Genomic DNA, 19559 nt, shown 5'->3' on the forward strand with positions numbered 1-19559 from the left:
CCGCCCACACAGTTCAGGTGGCGTGGCTGAGCGGCGAGCTGCTGCGTGGCGTGGAGAACGTGTTGGGATGCGGCCGATGAGGATCATGAAAGATGCATGGAGCCGCTGGAGAGGTATAAAGAATTTAGAGATATAAAGGATATATGACAAATAAATCAGGATGCAAATCTCACCGGGCGCCACTGGGAGTGCTCCAATGAAAACGGCCTGAATAATTGAAGAGGAAGAGGAAACATTTCATCAATGAGCCGAGCCGAGTCAAACGCTCTTCCCTTCTTTTTTTAAACGCTTATTCTCTCGTGTTTAAAACAACAACCAAGCATCGGTTAGTGTGTGAGTTTATGAAATGGTCTTTAAAAAGCAAATTAACAGAAAGCACAGAACTTTTTCAGTAAGAGTTTCAAAACCATAGATATATATAAAGACTAGATGTCTCGTTCGACGGAGCCGGACGTAATCACATGGCGGCCATCTTGCCAGAGGTTGCTTGCTCACCCATAACATTGTGTTGTATCGGTACTTAGTGGATTTTTAAACGATCTGGTTTGTTATAAACGTCAGAGATGTAGTAATGACACTGCATAAATTATTAAATTTTTTAGAAAATAACATAATTATTCATAAGTATGCAGTGTCATATCTACATCTCTGACGTTTATAACAAACCAAACCATTTAAAAGTCGGTTGAAAATTTTGCAAGTTATGGTTATTTACCACTACCAACACAATGTTATGGGTGAGCGAGCTGCCCCCTAGCAAGATGGCCGCCATGTGCGAACGTTCTACTCCGTTGGCCGGCAACGCAGACCAGACATCTAGCCTTTATATATATCTATGTTCAAAACTCCCCAAAGATCTTCAGAAGGTGAAGATGAGTCACGACTGATTCTCCTCAGATCTTCAAACTGTCGCTTTATTTCTCCGTCTCGATTTTTTATTTTTCATTTTTGGCATCAAACACGAAGTGAAATCTCCAAATAAACACGTTTTTTAAATTATTTATTTTAACTCTATTGTTCTTGCTAGTCAACCAGCAGCCATGGAGGAGGGGGGTCACTGCAAGAGCCAAATGTGTGAGTTTATGAAATTATCTTTAAAAAGCAAATCAACAGAAAACACAGAACTTTTTCAGTAATAGTTCCAAAACTCCTCAAAGATCTTCAGCAGGTGAAGATGAGTCACGACTGATTCTTCTCGATTTTTCAGTTTCTGTTTTGGCATCAAACACGAAGTGAAATCTCCAAATAAACATGGTTTTTAAATTATTTATTTTAACTCAAAAGAACAAAATTAATTGTTCTTGCTAGTCAACCAGCAGCCATGGAGGAGGAGGAGGAGGAGGAGGAGGGTGGGGGGGGGGTTTTCTCATCACCATGGTGAACCCAGGTTGCCAAGCACAACTGTCTTGGCAACAGCGTCACCGGGGGAACTGGTTTCATTGATTAGAGTTGGATCTCACCCCAGAGTCCTTGGAATCATTAAGCACTGTAGGTTCCTCTGCAGCGGAGGGGGGGGGTGGAGTGGGGGGGGGGCATCGAGGTCACATTCATTAAGAGGCGGAGTCCAAACTGCATCATCACGCTGGCTTCCATCCACCTCCATGACATCACTGCTGAGATCATAACCTTCATCCCACAGAGTTTCAGATGAGGAGGAAACAAACTTCTTCTTCTGCTGCAGCTTCCAAAACAACTTGTTGAAGGTCACACGGGAATGTTTTTACCTTTGTTCTCTCCCGCGTCCTTTTGATTCGTTTATTTGTTTGTTTGTCGGAAGGAATACACAAAAAAAAAAAAAAATACTAAAATGCATTTGTGAAGATTTGGTGGAAGAAAGAGCCGAGAAGAAGAAAGGAGCCGCGAAGTGTTGGTGCTGATCCAGAAGCTTCAGGATTTGTTTTGACGATTTCCACAAAGAATAATTCAGGGACATTTAGACGACTGATATTTATGATTCAATGCAACTGCTTGAATTTAAGGAAACTGTTAAGGTTCATCTTTCTTACATTTATTAATATAGTGAGATTTTAAAGAAAGTAAAAATAAATTCCTGGATTCCACCCCTTGATTCAGATCTTCCCTCCAGACCTGGATCTCATCCTCCCAGCGAGCTTCATGTGAATCTGTTTGGTTGTTTATGAATCATCTCGCTGGAAACCTGACCTCCGTGGCCGAGGAACCTATGGAATAAAAGCAGCATCTGTCTCAGCTCTAGTTATAGATTTAATTAACTTCATAATGAGTAAACGGTGAATATACAAGACGCAGGAACCAGAGAAACAGCCTCAGCTTCAGGAGCAGAGAGCAGGAAGCGACAGGAGGTGTCACTCTGAGTTATATACAGGTGTGCTTATGAGTTGATGTGGCTCTGTTGTGACAAACGCCGGAGCTCATTGTCACATCTCATCGTCAGGAGCGACTGACGTCCCAGAGAAACACAAACCGGCCGCCCGACGCCGCCTGTCCACACGCTTTACATCCTGAACGCAGTGGAGCTGACAGGATGTGGAACCAGCTTCTTCTCCATCAGACCTGCTGCTGTGAGGAGGAATCACTCCAGAGGAAACTCCACCGACCTTCACACATGAACATTATGTAACCCTGGGTTACACTAGAATAAGTGTTAATCTGGACCAGGATAGCAGATCCTAGGTAAGAAGGAGCCCTGGACTTGAGAATCAATAATGAGAAATACACAAAAACACAATTTCTTTATATTAACTTATATTTAAACACAACAGCAGTTCAACTTTGTTCGACAATAGAATACAGAATAAATTCACCCCAAAATAATAAACAGAAATAAATAAAATAAGAAAAGTGTGCACAAAAAAGTCAATTCAAAGTCGATTTCAGAATCAGAATCAGAAACGATTTATTGCCAAGTAGGTTTACACCTACCTGGAATTTTCTTTGGTAAAAAGGTGCATACATTTAACATAAAGCATTAAAACACAATAAGTTATTCATATAAGAAAGAAATAACTGTATATAAAACAAAACAAAAACATATATACAAGATATCAAAAGTTACATTTGAGTTGAGTTGTGAGCATGATTCCTCGAGTTAAAGTAATGTAAGTGGAGTATTCTGTGAGTTAAGATGAAATAATAACTTACTCTACAGGGGTCATGACCTCCTGGTGCCACTGTTAATAATCTGTCCAGTTATGAAACATGTTCGGTTGATCAGAGAGGTTTTTGAAAATGATTTCACACGTGTTTTGGGGAAAAGTCTGTTTCTTTTAAATTGAAATTAATTGAGCAAAGACATATGAACTGTGTTACCTTGAAGAGTGTGTGTTTCCAGTGTGTGTGTGTGTGTGTGTGTGTGTGTGTGTGTGTGTGTCCTCCTGTGTGAAAGCAGGGCATGGGTGGCAGCCGGGCTACCTTGAAAAAGAGATGAGAGGAACTTCCTCATCTTGGAGCCGGCACAAAGCAGAAGGCAGCTTTTTGTGTGTGTGTGTGTGTTTGTGTGTAAGGGTGGGTGGGGGGGGCAGGATGGCGGGTAGCGGGTAGCGGGGGTGAGGGCCAGTGCGAGGGCCGAGCGTCTTTGTGTGTTTTGTTGGCGCTGGCGGCGCCCCTCAGGTCCAGTGGACACACGCCTGCTCCATTCAACAACAGCTTTGTCTGCACTGGGAGGGAGCGTCCATGAGCCGGGCTGCAGGTTGTCGGGACAACGCTGGAGTGAGACGCACACGTGCACGCACACACACTAACACACACAGATGAGGGAGGAAGACGGGTAAAGACAGCAGAGTTCATGTTGTGACACACAAAAAACGACACAATGTGTGATGGAGTGAGGTGGATCACGTGCAGCCGTCTCAGGAACAAAGTGTTATTTAAAGAAATCAAAGTTTCAGCAGAGATGAAGCTTGAAGGACCATGTGTGTGTCTGTCTCTGTGTGTCCCTGTGTGTGTCTGTCTCTGTGTGTGCGTCTGTCTGTCTCTGTGTGTCTCTGTGTGTCTCTGTCTGTCTCTGTGTGTGTCTCTGTGTGTGTCTCTGTGTGTGTCTGTGTGTGTCTCTGTGTGTCTCTGTGTGTGTCTCTGTGTGTCTCTGTGTGTCTCTGTGTGTGTCTCTGTGTGTGTCTGTGTGTGTCTCTGTGTGTCTCTGTGTGTGTCTCTGTGTGTGTCTCTGTGTGTCTCTGTGTGTGTCTGTGTGTGTCTCTGTGTGTCTCTGTGTGTGTCTCTGTGTGTCTCTGTGTATCTCTGTGTGTGTCTCTGTGTGTCTCTGTGTGTGTCTGTGTGTGTATCTGTGTGTGTCTCTGTGTGTGTCTGTCTCTGTGTGTGTCTCTGTGTGTCTCTGTGTGTGTCTCTGTGTGTGTCTCTGTGTGTCTCTGTGTGTCTCTGTGTGTCTCTGTCTGTCTCTGTGTGTCTCTGTATGTCTCTGTGTGTCTCTGTCTGTCTCTGTGTGTCTCTGTCTGTCTCTGTGTGTCTCTGTGTGTCTCTGTGTCTCTGTGTGTCTCTGTGTCTCTCTGTGTGTCTCTGTCTGTCTCTGTGTGTCTCTGTGTGTCTCTGTGTGTCTCTGTGTGTCTCTGTGTGTGTCTGTGTGTCTCTGTGTGTGTCTGTGTGTCTCTGTGTGTCTCTGTCTGTCTCTGTGTGTCTCTGTGTGTCTCTGTGTGTGTCTGTGTGTCTCTGTGTGTCTCTGTGTGTGTCTGTGTGTGTCTGTGTGTCTCTGTGTGTGTCTGTGTGTGTCTGTGTGTCTCTGTGTGTCTCTGTGTGTCTCTGTGTGTCTCTGTCTGTCTCTGTGTGTCTCTGTGTGTCTCTGTGTGTGTCTGTGTGTCTCTGTGTGTCTCTGTGTGTGTCTGTGTGTGTCTGTGTGTCTCTGTGTGTCTCTGTGTGTGTCTGTGTGTCTCTTTGTGTCTCTTTGTGTGTCTGTGTGTGTCTGTGTGTGTCTCTGTCTGTCTCTGTGTGTCTCTGTGTGTCTGTGTGTGTCTCTGTCTGTCTCTGTGTGTCTCTGTGTGTCTCTGTGTGTCTCTGTCTGTCTCTGTGTGTGTGTCTGTGTGTGTCTCTGTGTGTCTCTGTGTGTCTCTGTGTGTCTCTGTGTGTCTCTGTCTGTCTGTGTGTGTGTGTCTGTGTGTCTCTGTGTGTCTCTGTGTGTGTCTGTGTGTCTCTGTGTGTCTCTGTCTGTCTCTGTGTGTGTCTATGTGTCTCTGTGTGTGCTTCTTTCTGTCTCTGTGTGTCTCTGTGTGTCTCTGTCTGTCTCTATGTGTCTCTATGTGTGCTTCTGTGTGTCTCTGTGTGTCTCTGTGTGTCTCTGTGTGTCTCTATGTGTCTCTATGTGTGCTTCTGTGTTGCTCTGTGTGTCTCTATCTGTCTCCGTGTGTGTCTCTGTGTGTCTCTGTGTGTGTCTGTTTGTGTCTCTGTCTGTCTGAGCACTTGTCTCTGAACCCTGTCCACCTGTAGCAGACAGGAATGCGTCCTCTCCAGCTCCTCGTGCATCTTTCAACCCGGAGCTCTGCCAGGATCTCAGACACACACAGAGACACACAGAGACACACACAGAGACACACAGAGACACACAGACACACACAGAGACACACAGAGACACACACAGAGACACACAGACACACACAGACACACACAGAGACACACACAGAGACACACAGAGACACACAGAGACACACACAGACACACAGAGACACACAGACACACACAGACACACACAGACACACACAGAGACACACAGAGACACACAGACACACACAGAGACACACACAGACACACAGACACACACAGAGACACACACACAGAGACACACAGACACACACAGAGCACATCCGCTGACAGCAGGCGCTCCTCCAGAGACATGCTTCTCATGCCCTGTGGACGCCCCCCCCCCCTATCCGTCCCACCCAATCAAAGACAGCTTCATCATCCGCTGACCAGGACGACTCCCAGGTAACGTGGGTCCAGGTTCACCCCCCCCACCCCCCTGCACCTCCCCACAGGAGCCACTAGGAGAGAGAGAGGACACGAAGCTCCCGTCCAGTGGAGTACAAAGTACTTGAAAGCCATACTTGAGTAAAAGTACAGATATCTTACCTGAAAGTTACTTCGGTAAAAGTAAAAGTCACCCGTCAGAAAATGACTTGAGTAAAAGTCTTAAAATCGCTCATATTAAAAGTACTTAAGTATCAAAAGTATCTGGTGTTGAAATGTACTTAAGTATCAAAAGTAAAAGTCACCCGTCGGAAAATGACTTGAGGAAAAGTCTTAAATTAGCTCATATTAAAAGTACTTAAGTATCAAAAGTATCTGGTGTTGAAATGTACTTAAGTATCAAAAGTAAAAGTACAAGTACCAAAATTAAAAAAATGCAAAGTGCTTTTTATAGTAATCCTATACAGACACAAAACAACCCAAAATGATTCTCCTCAAGATTTATCTCAACTGACTGAAAAATTATAACAACAATATGAATATAATGTATATTATGTATAATTTTAAGAGAGATAGAGAGAGAGAGAGAGAGAGAGAGAGAGAGAGAGAGAGAGAGAGAGAGCTGCGCCAACCTCCGCTGCTCAAGTAACGAGCCAGTTTGAGAATGTAAGAAGTAGAAAGTACACATATTTTTGTTCAAATGTAACGAGTAAAAGTAAAAAGTCGTCAGGAAAAGAAATACTCAAGTGAAGTACAGATATGTGAAAAAATCTACTTAAGTACAGAAACAAAGTATTTCTACCTTCGTTACTTCCCACCACAGCTCCCGTGCAACAAAGGCTCTTCTCACAGCGTTGTGTCCCCCCCCCCCGGGTCCGTGCAGGTGGGGGGGTGGGGGGGAGTGGAATCTTGAGTGTCCCCAGCAGGACAGGAGCCAGGACTGGGGGACAGGCGGTGCTGCAGCGTCTGAATGCTCTCGACCGGGGGACACACCGTCGTGCCTCTCCAATTAAATTATCTCCTGCACAAAGCCGAGGCCTGGAGAACTGACACCTCCATTGAGAGAGTGTCAGCAGCTTTGTGGGGAACCGACAATTTCCATCTCTGCAAGAAATAGATTTTCTCCCAAGAGGAGCAACAATAGCCCGGGCCCGTCCTCTCCTAACGCTCGAGAGGGAAACGGGGATTTGGACGCTTTGCTTCCAGGGGGCAGAGGGAGTTCTCGTTTGTGGAAGTGATAATATATCTGAAGTGTCGGGGACAAAAATGCAATGTGTTGTGTTTCAGGGTGGAAGCTAAAAAATCTACCTGGACGGGACGGACACCCTTTTATTTTTTTGTTGTTCGGGCCGAAGCTGAGGGAATTGAGCAATTTAGCGAGTTGTTCCCCGGACGCTCAGTTCTCAACGAGTAGAGAACGTGTCAAACTCAGCAGCTGTCAATTGAATGTTTGAATGTTTGTGTGGATGAAAACAAACTGAGATGTGAGGGAGGAAGATTCTCCTCCAGATGATGAGGAGCAGTGGAGGAAACCTGGTTCACTGCAGAAGACTGAAGGGACGTCCTTCAGGAGACAACTTCTCAAAGAGGACAACTCCACTCACTGCAAAGTTATATATATATATGTGTTCTATGTTTCAAAGCTGAGAGGAAGAGAAGAGGAATAAAGAGGAGTAAAGAAGGGAATGAAATTCTGTATTTACACTGGACACAGCCCACAGACACACACACACAGACACATACACACACACACACACACACCTACACACACACACACACACACACACACACACCATGTGTATTAAAATGCTGCTGACATGAGGTGTCTACAAAATCAAAAAAAACCTGTGTGACACAGAACAGCTCAGTGGGCTCAGCACACACGTCTGCAGCTGACGACACACACACACACACACACACACACACACACACACACACACACACACACACACTGCCAACTCCCTCGGGCAAAGTTTGTAAAACGCACAAGCCGACACCTCTGCAGCGAGCGTAACCAACCGACACATGTACAAGTTGTCGTGTTCTCAGCGTGGAGCAGATTCTAAAAGACGATCTGATTCTCTAACATCACCGGGGATTAAATATCCAAAGAGACGACACTTAACCAAACTTTATGGTTTAAGGAGACAGACACAAAATTAATAAATGGGCAAATAGACCCAAAAGAAACTGAAAATCAAGTGTGTTAACAAAACCACCTTCGAGTTACAGAGCTGAGCAGAATTATCTCTGTTTAGACAAAGATTCTTTTATTTTGAAGATATTTTTCATGTCTTTATTAATGAAACTGCTTAACTGTGGAAGAGAGAGAGAGGGAGGACATGTGGGGTCGAACCTTCAGAGACATAATGAGCAGAAGGCAATAATTTAATTTAAATCAATTATATTAAACATATTATTGTTCAAGCATCAAATGTCCCCTTTCATGTCCTGATCATCTCCTCTAACAGACAAATCCTTATTGAAATTGCAGGTAATTAGTTTATTTTAAAAAGATAATAATGATGTCATGGCGTGTGTGTTGAGTCGAATGTTTGAACTTCAATCAGACATCTGCTCCCCCCCCCCCCCCCCCGGTCGTCTCTTCCATCACTCGTCGGTGAGACTCTGTCCTCAGCTGAACATAAAGACACATTTGTTCTGTGAGACACAGTCAACACAAAGTGAATCTGATGGACAAGCTACAAGGAGAATAAGTGTCTGTCTCCGTCTCGGCTCTAAGTGGAGGCTGCTGAAAGGGGGGGCCTTCACGTCTGACCCCCAGAGGTCAGGCCGATACGAGATAGGGTGTGTGTGTGTGTGTGTGTGTGTGTGTGTCTGTGTGTGTGTGTGTGTGTGTAAGGTGCACCCCACCACAGCCTCAAACAGAGCTAACCCAGGAAAATCTCATAATTCAGGTATTAACCGCTCGTTAATGTGATTAAAACTCTGCTGAATAATTTGAGGAAAACACTGCGAGAGATTTTAACAGAAGTTAATTATAGAAAAACTGAAATAATTGAGGAGCAACTTAAAGTCCCATGAAAAGAGTTTTTAATTTCCATTACGGATTAAAAGCAGTTTGTCGTACCTGCAGAAAATACTTGGAAATGATTTGCTTCATCCCAAATCATTCATGTTTGTTATATGTTAATCAGATAGATTTTGAATATAAAAACTCATCCATCAGAATAAGATGTGATTGCTTTATTTGAGCAGTATTTTTTTTTTTTTTTTACAATATGTTTATTAGGTTTTTTCAGGTAGTACAAACAGACAAAAACTAGGAGTAAGTAAGAAATTATGCCAAAATTAAAGGAAAAGAGAAAGAAAGAAAAAAGAGTCAATTGAAATAGAATATTATGTGAGCAGTATTGATATCTAGATTAATGTGTGGTTATGGAGCAGCTACTTCCTGGAACCCCTGGAAGCCCGGAGGATTCCTCTCGTCCAATCAGAGACTCCGGAGCGTCCGAGTCGAGAGAAGAAAGAGAAGACGCGATTCCTCTTTGTCTGGGTTTCTGGGTCGAGGCCTAATTGATTCCCTGATTAGTCGTCCGTCAAACGGAATCACAAGCCGCCTCCACACCTGCGCTGGGAGTGTGATTCCACAGTTGAGGAATTCATTACCACTGAGCAGGTTATTTATCTGCCTGACGAGTCTATTCTGGTCCGATGATCCTCGTGTCGCACGTTTAATGGAAAGTGCAGAACAATTAAGAGAGGGGGAAAAAAAAGTTAAATTGAAAAAGTGGAAATTATGGAAATTAGATTCTGTCTTAAAGTTAATTCTGACTGTTGTTTTCCCGCGAGGAATTTGAGACGCGTGATTATTCATCTCCTGACAACAGCTCAATTAACACAATCATTTTGTTATTTCGTTTGTTATCATCAAGGGAAATACTCCACAACAAGGGAACTTACACAGTGTAATACACGAGTCCTGGAGAGATATACGTCGCCTGTTAGTGACATTCATGCATTTAATTTGTGGAATGAGGCTCGATCCTCGTGTGATACTTCGGCTCCGGCGCCGCAATTATCTCCTCAAGAGCACAATGTAGGCATAATTTCCCCAGACTGCATAATTATCTTTGAGTAGGATGACAAACTCGTCACCGAAGTTTGAGAAACACGCAATTTATGCAAGTAGGGCGTTTTCTGAACGGAGAGGAATCTGCTTCAAGTCTGATTTCTAATCCTCCAGGAGGAGAAGCAGATACAGAGTCAGGACTTCAGAGACGGACACAAGTACAGTCGTCTTTACAGAACTCGATATTCCATATTCAACTCCATTCGATCTCATAAATGATGATTGAAAAATACAGGAAAAAAGCAAACTTACAAACACATCACGGCTCAGACTCGTGTTTGTGTTTTGTTTTTATTCTAATAAACATAACTAATTCTGAATAAACATTTCAAATCATCCTTTTTAGACGATGTTTTAATAATCTAACTTTCAAACTGCTCTTTAAAGAACTCCTGAAGAACCCTGACTCAGTTCCACTCATCACAATCCAACTGCTTCCTTCACATCTGCACTTCTGATCCTCGGTCTCCGGGGAATCAGAAACACAATCAGGACTCGGTTTCTTTAACGACGTTTGACTGGTGGAAAGAAATAATTCCTTCTCATCAGCGCAGAGGAAGAGAAACTTAATGACTGGTGCAGAGTCAACACGCTGCTTCCAGCCTCGGCTTCATCAACACGTTCCACTCCGTGTTCTCCTCTTGGTTCCCGGCCAGGTTCGGCTTGATCGAGCTGCGACTGTGGCGACATGCGAGAGGTTTTGTTGGCGTCTTGTTTCTTCTGATTCCCAAGCAGCAGCTTGTCCGACTCTTCATCTCACACCGACTCTCTTTATTGCACCTGATGATGAAAATGATCTGTCGTCGGAAACGTCCCGAGCTGCGACTCTGATAAATCAATAAATCCGCTACTGTTGTGCAAATATGAGCTTTAGTTTAAACATTTAACAAACCTGTGTGTCCTAATCTCTCTCTGTGAAGCTCCTGGTGAGTCCATGCACCGTTAGGAAGGGAACCGAACACTGTTATGTTAGTGACAAAGGTGTCTGGCTTTGTGTTTTCTGTCTGCAGCTCACGAGGCCGAGTGGAGAAATATTGTCTTACGCTCGGTCTCCGCTCAGGTCGATGCTTTCCCTTCGATTCAGCCCGTCATTAGAGGAGCAGACTCGGTTTGCTCACGGTCACCTGACACCGCTGACTGATGCTGATCGCTCCCCACAGGGCCCCACTCTCTCCTCCAGCCGGCCAAGGCCAACCCAGCTGCAATTATAATACTTAAAATAATTCCACAAAAGTGGAGCCGTCATTAAATAATTCAGCCTTCCAGTCTTGTCAGGACTTTGCTGGACTCATGACATCATTCCTGCTGAATATCCTTTAGCAGATGTGTGAGCCAGAGAAAACACTGCAGCTCGAGCTCGTCTCACATTCCCGGGAGCGTTTGAAATGTTTTTTTGAAAAGTGGCGTTTCAAGCGGACGTTTCCTCCGAGTGTGTGTGAGCTGCACACACAGTGTCTGGTGACTAATTGAAATCGGGGGGGGGCCGGCTCCGCAAAACAAAACCCCCCGAGTGGTCGGAGCCGCACGGCAATGTAAACAAATCGTGTTTAATTTTACATGAGTATTTGCTTGGCGCCCGACACCCTAAGAGCACGGCCATATCATTAATAAGCCAGACTTGCTCATCAGACTGTAAATGGCTCGCTTCATGTATAAAATATCAGAGGAATAGAGTGGGCTTGCATCTCTAAAGAGGCCTGGATGGACCTGAGCTGGATTTATGGAGCACGTCAACACCTGGAGCTGCTGATGTTTACAGCGCCGCTCCCACAGAGCTCCATGGAATGATGAAGATGATGAAGAGCCGGGATGAAGAGCTGCTGCTGCTGCTCCGGAGTTTAAAACTGTCTTTTGGGATCTGCCCGATCGAGGCGGTTTGGTTTTTCAATCAGACGCTCGGCAGAACGATTAGGAGCTGTTGTATGAACGGTTGTGTTTTATTACACAGCTAATAATAAAGATCTCAAACAGGACTCTGTGCATTAGTGATTAATATTCACAGAACCCACAGACACAACGGGTTTGATGCATTAAGTCTGTAGCTCCTGCTCTTATTGCTCTTGGCTGCTGGACAGAGGCCGAACCCTCTGAACTCTGCAATAGAAATGCATCATGTGACTAAAGCTCAAAGGTCACAGGAGGCAATAAACCATTAAAATCACTGAATTGTTGGTATTAATCTAATATACAAACATTAAATATATAGTAAACGTGGGCATATTTCACCACATTTAGCTAAATAACAGCATTAAAACCCACTGAAAAATATTTCCAAACGTATATATTGATATTATTTGAACTGTGGATATTTTCCTCTTTCTCGTAATGACATCATCACGGGCGTTAAACATAGTGAGGCCGAGAACAGAAGCTTTCTGCTGCTAAACTAATTAAGGTCCAGGCTGCTATGGTTTTTATTTTAAATTGATTTAATCCCAGACGAGGTCGTACACAGGAAACTCACAGGGTCACACAGGTTCAGCTCAGAAGAAATTATAATAAATGAATGAGAAAAATGATGTTTAATGTCATTTGACTCAAAATGTTCAAACCAGGATGTGATGCAGCTGGTGATTATTTAATAGTAGTAATATGGAGTCATTAATATAAGGTATGGCCTGTTCGCAGAGGAGCAACATGTAAACTCTGGACCTGAGACTCAAGATGGAAGTTGGGCTGAAGAAAACAATAGTGTTCAATAACACATGAGCCCTGTAGTGAAGCTGAGCTGAAGCTTCAGTCTTTATGGGGATTTGTGCCGCAGCTGCAGCCGGCCCGGTGGATATTAACTATTAAGCACGAGCAGTCTCCAGACCACAAGTTGCTGTGGATATTGAGTCGTAGCGTACGAGCTGTTGTTCCCTGGGTTCTTCTCAGGAGGATCACACGAGCGTCTCCACAGTCGTCTGCACTGCGGTGTGTAATTGTAAATAAAGAAGAAGCCACTCATGAATGCTCCCTCTGCTTAGATGATGTCCTAATTGAGAGATGCAGTGAAATGGTTATAGGGTGTTTTCATTTCATGGTTCAGTCCACACTCACCATGCGCCTGCACACACACACACACACACACACACACACACACACACACACACACACACACACGCACAAGCCCTGTGGTTTGCATCATGAATAAATTGAATATCCTCTTCCTGAGCTACTAACACATCTGCAGTGTCACGCCTCAGTGGCCGAGGTGAGGCCTGCTCTGTAAATATTGGTCCTTCCCACCGACACACACAATAAGAATATAGACGTTTAGATTATGGGATGTTATCCGGCTTCACGGAGGTTTTGTGAAAGTACAGTGAGGACACAGACAGTCAAGTCTGAGATCTAATAAAATCCCAAATTCAGTTACAGTCACAATAATATGATAACAAATAAATACCACTTGCTCTTTGTATTTGTCTGATTTCAATCTCATGAAGGACTTTTGCTTTTTCCCGATCTGCAATTTACACAAACAAGTCCATTATTGTTTATCTTCTAATGATTCATGATTTTTAAATGCATGTGAGGGATCAACTCAGGATCACCACAGACTGAATCAGAGTCACAGTTTACTCCCCAGGTTCAGAAACTGCTTCACGTACGTAAGTCGAGCAGGAAACCGAGTCGAAGCCGCTGACGTCTGCAAACCAGACGCCGCTCGTTCAGGCAGAAAAGACACAAACACACCATTTTGGGGTTTCTGAATTTCCATGTCGCCCGCCCTAAATCCGGGGGTTAATCCCGTGAATATTTTAACAGACATCCATTAATTTGGTTGTTATAATGCCTTATGTATAACGTGCCTGAAATAACCCATTCTCCTGTTTTCTCCCCAGCTTTACTGTATTTCTCTGAGTATTCTGAAGCCGGCTGAGGAGAAATGCACTTAAACAAGAAGAATGGGAGGAGGAGTTCATCGGCTATGCAGCTCGCTCTATTGGCCGGGACCAGGAGCGAGAGAGAGAGAGAGAGAGAGAGAGAGAGAGAGAGAGAGAGAGAGAGAGTGCTCCTTGTTCCCTGTATTAGTGCCTCGTTCATTTAGGGTTCTCCAAGGACAACATTGTTTATGCATCACGGCCCAAAAGGAAAAAAGAATAACCTAATAAAACGCTGCACGGGGGAAAGAAACTTCCCTAACCCGGCTTTATGAGAACTTAGTACTGTGTGTGTGTGTGTGTGTGTGTGTGTGTGTGTGTGTGTGTGTGTGTTACAGTAGTCGCTGCAGCACATAGCCAGAGGGCTCAGTGTTTGATCCCTGGCTGTAAAATGGATTATCTGGTGGCAGGAGGGTGAAAGGATAGTAGTGTGTTGGCTTTAAAAAAAGGACACACAAGCGAGTGCGTATGCTTGGTGTGTGTGTGTGTGTGTGTTTGTGTGTCAGTGTGCGTGTGATCGGAGCAGCGGACAGCCCAGGGGACGGGCGGCCCCGGAGGACACGTGTCTTCAGAAGCTCTCCACGGCTCCAGCTAATGCTCACTTTGTCACCCAAACAGGGCGGGAGAGATAATCAATAGCCTTTGATAGCTACTATTAGGGTTTTAACAAGCTTCTCCTCACGCTGGGCTGCTCCACTGAGGAGAAACCACCGAGCCAAACACGCCTTCATCATCCCGGCAACTTCCCTCTCACTGCACATCCTCTGTTTCATCTCCTGTTTGCACGAGGACTCGCAAACTTCTTCATATCAGGGTGGAAGGTTTATTTATAGAGAACATGTGTGTTAGGTCATATCACAGTGAAGAGGAAGATCACAGCCTATGTGTCTTAGTTACTACATTTGATATGAATACACAACGTGGGCTTTTCCATCTAAAAGAAGAAGATGTAGCTGTAAACTCACTGTCATGTATCAGAGTGACTCTCACATCATCCAAGCAGGACCCGAACCCAACGAGCAGTTTCTTCCTCTCACCCGATGCAGAGACTGGATCTGACTTTGTGTGATTCTGTCTCTGACGTGCACAGCTACTGACGAGACTCCGATTATTGACATGTGCAGCGTAGAGAAAACGATCGATCGGATCCCGAAACCCGAAGAAGAGAGATTACAAACCACTAATCTCTCTGATGTCCAACTCCACAGGTCCCTTGGGGCGTGCACGCAGAATATTACAACATTTAAATACAAATACACACAAACACAAACACACAAACACACCACTACCAGTGTCAGCCTCCCAGCAGCGACCAGTAGGGGCGCACCTGAACTAAATCTAATTTGCAGCATCTGCGTGTGTCACCTCATTAGAGTAATGGTTCCCTCCTCAGCTGTTTCCCTGCTGTTTGGTATCAAACCCTCGGAACCAATGATCTGCTCATTCCAGAGACGCATGTGGGATTTTTTCCTCCATTAAACCTCAAGCCACCTCTTTCAAAATTAGCCTCCGTACGTAGAACAGCGATCGCTAATGACCGTAATTAACCTAAAATGGAACTTAAATAATTACGGAGCAGGAGGATTGCTCATTCAGGAGAAGAGAGAATTAATCTCCCGTCTGAGCGGCTGATCAAGGAGCATTGTGTTGAGTCCCCGAGAACTCTTCATCTTCATCTACTAACAAGACGTGTGAGCGGCGGCCGAGCGGCGGCCGAGCGGCGGCACAGTCACCTTGAGAGACGCAGAGGGGTCTGAGGGGCCGGGGGGCGAGAGAGAGGAGAGAGAGAGAGAGAGAGAGAGAGAGAGAGAGAGAGAGAGAGAGAGAGAGAGAGAGAGTGATGATCTGTCCCACGTTCCAAAAGACCATCAAGAGCCCCTGGAGCAAGGCCCCATATAAAACACTGTGTGTGTGTGTGTGTGTGTGTGTGTGTGTGTGTGTGTGTGTGTGTGTGTGTGTGTGTGTGTGTGTGTGTGTGTGTGTGTGTGTGTGTGTGATGTACAACATCAACGTTGGAAAATCCAAGTAAATTCAAGGGTTGACTTTACAATTAATATTAATATTTTATGGTCAAAAACAAAACTACATGAGAAATAAAAGTATATACATTTTTTTGACAGGTCGGCTGCTTGGTTAGTTGTACACTACTCTTCACGATGCATTGTGGGAGAGCATGAGTGAACTATATAAGGTATAAACGCCCACGTGTTTTACTTTTTCTGGAATATTTTATTTTTCCAAATATTTTCACAATGCATGAGAACATGCAGAGCATACAGAGCACTCTATAATAAACATTACAGAAAATCACATAACAAAATAAAAAAATACACACATAGATGAAATTAACTAATTAAATAAATAAAGTAAATAGTTCCACCAACCCAAAGATAAAAAAAGAAAAAGAAAAAAGTTGGTGTATACGATGACACATCACAGAGAAATAACACAATGACACAGCACATCATGTAATTCAGAGCTCCAAATAGTTACACTCCTATTGTACCGTTGGTTATTTGTACTCCAAATAAGGCTGCCAGATTTTCAAAAATAACATATTTCTTTCTGAGACTATATGTAATCTTTTCAAGAGGAATACAACTGTTCATTTCCACAGACCATCTGACTATGAGAGTCGGGGAATTAGACTTCCAAGTCATTGCTATACATTTCCTGGCCACACATAAAGCAATTTCTACCACGTGTTTTACTTTAACGCACATCAACAACGCTCCTCTACACGGCTGGCTCCTCCTCCTCTACACGTCTGGCTCCTCCTCCTCTACACATCTGGCTCCTCCTCTTCCTGCTCTTTCCTGACTCGTAAATGTTGCTGACATTTTCCTCGGAACCCGGCAGGAAAAGATCTGGAAAGATTCCAAAGATCCACTGACTCTGACATTCGGGTTCTCCCCTGTGGAACACGTCCAGACCTCAGGTCAGAAAGCGGCTCCAGAGTTCTGAGGTGGATCACTTCTCCTAGAGCTCTGGAGCTGAAGGGAACCAGGACGTCAGGAGGAGTCAGGTTCTCGTTGTGTTGATTTATTCTCACAGGCTCAGGACGACGGTTCGGTCTGGAAACAAACTCACGAGCCAGATCTGATAGGCAGCGACCAATCAGTGGAAAGATTTAGATTACATGACTCACACATTCAGGAACATTTCAGGAACATTTCATCATGAAGCCCGACCTCTCACATCAGATGTTTTTAGAAGCTGATTGTGGTCGATAGCTCAGGACGTGATAACATTTTCCTGAACAGCTGCCGGATTCTCCTCGACTGGAAATCAAGCCCAGCCAGTGATTTTAAGATTTTACTGATGACTTGTAAAGTTTCACTATGAGCATCAACAGTTCACTGAGTCCTGAGGCTGCAGGAGCCGGATCTCAGGCTGTAAAGACTCAGAAGGAACTTCATACGTCTGTTACTGCTCTTAACTCTTATCTTTCATCTCTGTGTGAATTTAAATTTACTATATTTATGTTTTAAATTCAAAACTGCTTCTTGTTTTATCCTTTTGTTACTTTTAATTTTTAAGTGTCGTACAAATAAAGCTTATTATTGTCATAAGCTCAGACAAAACTTTGTGATTTCTTTGCTTTTTCTCTGTTTGTCTGCAAGTTTCACAAAAAATACTGAACCAATTCTATTGAAACTCGAGGAAACAATGAGACCTGGAGAGAATCCATTGATATTTCCAGTCTTTCAGTTTTTTGGCACTTCTGTGCGGCCTTGTGGAGATCTGCTCTCTGCTGAGCTCCATTGTTCTGTATCAATTTGATCAGGTGTGCGAAGATCTATTGTTGATGTCTGACAGACAGAGAGAGAGAACTGTCAAATCCACCTGACTCAAGAAGTAAATATTGTTGAGTGGCTTGACAATGCATTTAACTTGAATTAAAGATTCAATAATATAACAATAAACTTATTTTCTATTCTCAAGAAAACGAATGCATTTAACTTTTCCTTACAAATCTAATTAAATGATTTTAAAGTGTTTCTTCAGATAATTTAATTAAACAATAAAAAGGCAGGTACGCAGTTTTGTTTGTGATTGACCTTGATGCTTGTATTATCTAAGGAGTGATGCATGCTGGGTAAAGGGATGTGGTGGTGGTGGTGGTCTCCTCCAGTGGGATCCAAAAACCATTAGAGGGTTCTGGTCAGGTTCCTTTACATCACCCACCAACAGGCTCCTTCCTGTTTCCTCTGAGATGCTTCACCAGGTTCACAGACTTCTCCACCTCCACCTGCACCCCCCCGGCCGCTGGAGCTCCGGACATCACGCTGCAGGATGGAGATGTAGGAATGGACGAGTGGGGGGGGGGGGAGAGGAACCTGCTGAAAGGCTGGAGGCAAGACAGAGGCAGACTGAAGGAAATCTCATCCGCCTATCTACGTTCCTGGCTTCCTCCTTATCTCCAGCAGCAGAAGACGACAGCGTGGCTTTGTGTGTTTTTTGTTTTTTTTTCTTTATATGGGGTTTACAGTAATTCTCAGAGGGTGAAATTATTCCTGGAGCCCCGAGTTTAATTATTTCCTCTCGTCCACCGACGTAATTTCCGTGTTGATCTGATTAAAGAAATATTACATTCTGCCAGGGCACGGGCAAATTGACTTTGGTGGCAAGGTCTTGACAAGAACCAGACACGCAGCTTTATGCATCAGTAACGGTGTAACCATGTTATCCATGCACTGCTTCCTCCAGTGAAAAGCAAGATGCAGCCTGTTTGCAATGAAGACAAAAGAGCCGAGGAAGGAAACTCAGGACGGAAGAGACAACGTGGACGTGAACCTTGTCCCAGGAATACGGATCCGTCGTCATCGAGGTCCAGGAAACGTCGGCTGCATCACGACTTACATCTCACACTCACTGAATCTAAGGAAGAATCAAACAGATCGGACATGAGATATAAACTCAGCTTCACCACATCGGTTCCCAGCTCAGACTCAAACTAAAACATCATTTTGCAGATAAACAGAATCAAAAGAGGCCATTAATTTAGTCAGGAAACAGTTAGCTGAAGCTTGATTACAGAAACATAAAAACTCTAATTTGTTTAAATACATTTTCTCTAGATTTGCACTCTTCACTTTAATGTATTTTGTTAAACGTATTTAAACCTCCACGTTTAGATAAATGCTTTATAAATTAAGTTCATTATTCTGTTTATTATCCTAAGATTATTGTGAGGCTTTGCTTTTACAGTTTCACTCAGTTTAACCTGTTCTGGATAAGAACATTGTATAATTACTTTAAGTCGCAGTTCTAATCAATAAACTAAGGAAATGGGTCATTACAAATAAATATATATTAATTCTTTTAATTTCTATTTTTGTTGTTTGTTGTTTATTATCTGTAAAGGTGAAACAGTTTCCAAAATCAACTTATACAACTTGAATATTGTTATGCAATTTCTAATATATCTACAATCTGCTCATAATGGTTGATATTTGTTAATTATTCAAATAATTCAGATTGGAAAAATCTTCAAAAATTGGTAAAACTACACAAAAAATACCTGATCATCAGATTCTTGATTTGCAGATCTGTGAACTCATAGTTTGTTCCACCGGAAATATAAGAAACTCTAAGCTTGAAATCATGATAAGTCATTAATAGATACTTTACTCCACATGTGTGTTCATATTTTGGAGCCATGATATTAATGTAAATGTTAAATTTAAATGATGAAAGGGTCAGAACAA

At 43.5% G+C, this 19559-nt stretch overlaps 1 protein-coding gene across 1 annotated transcript in view; it reads left to right on the forward strand.

The window, feature by feature from the left end:
• Positions 1-19559, forward strand: part of LOC133020353 (uncharacterized) — a 36456-nt gene that overhangs the window by 1779 nt on the left and 15118 nt on the right. Inside the window, 4 exon segments of the mRNA XM_061086878.1 lie at positions 1840-1864; positions 7537-7559; positions 13936-13976; positions 15624-15685. Coding sequence (XP_060942861.1) covers positions 1840-1864; positions 7537-7559; positions 13936-13976; positions 15624-15685 — 151 coding nt within the window.

Source organism: Limanda limanda, chromosome 15, assembly GCF_963576545.1.
Source record: "Limanda limanda chromosome 15, fLimLim1.1, whole genome shotgun sequence".
Classification (NCBI taxonomy): domain Eukaryota; kingdom Metazoa; phylum Chordata; class Actinopteri; order Pleuronectiformes; family Pleuronectidae; genus Limanda; species Limanda limanda.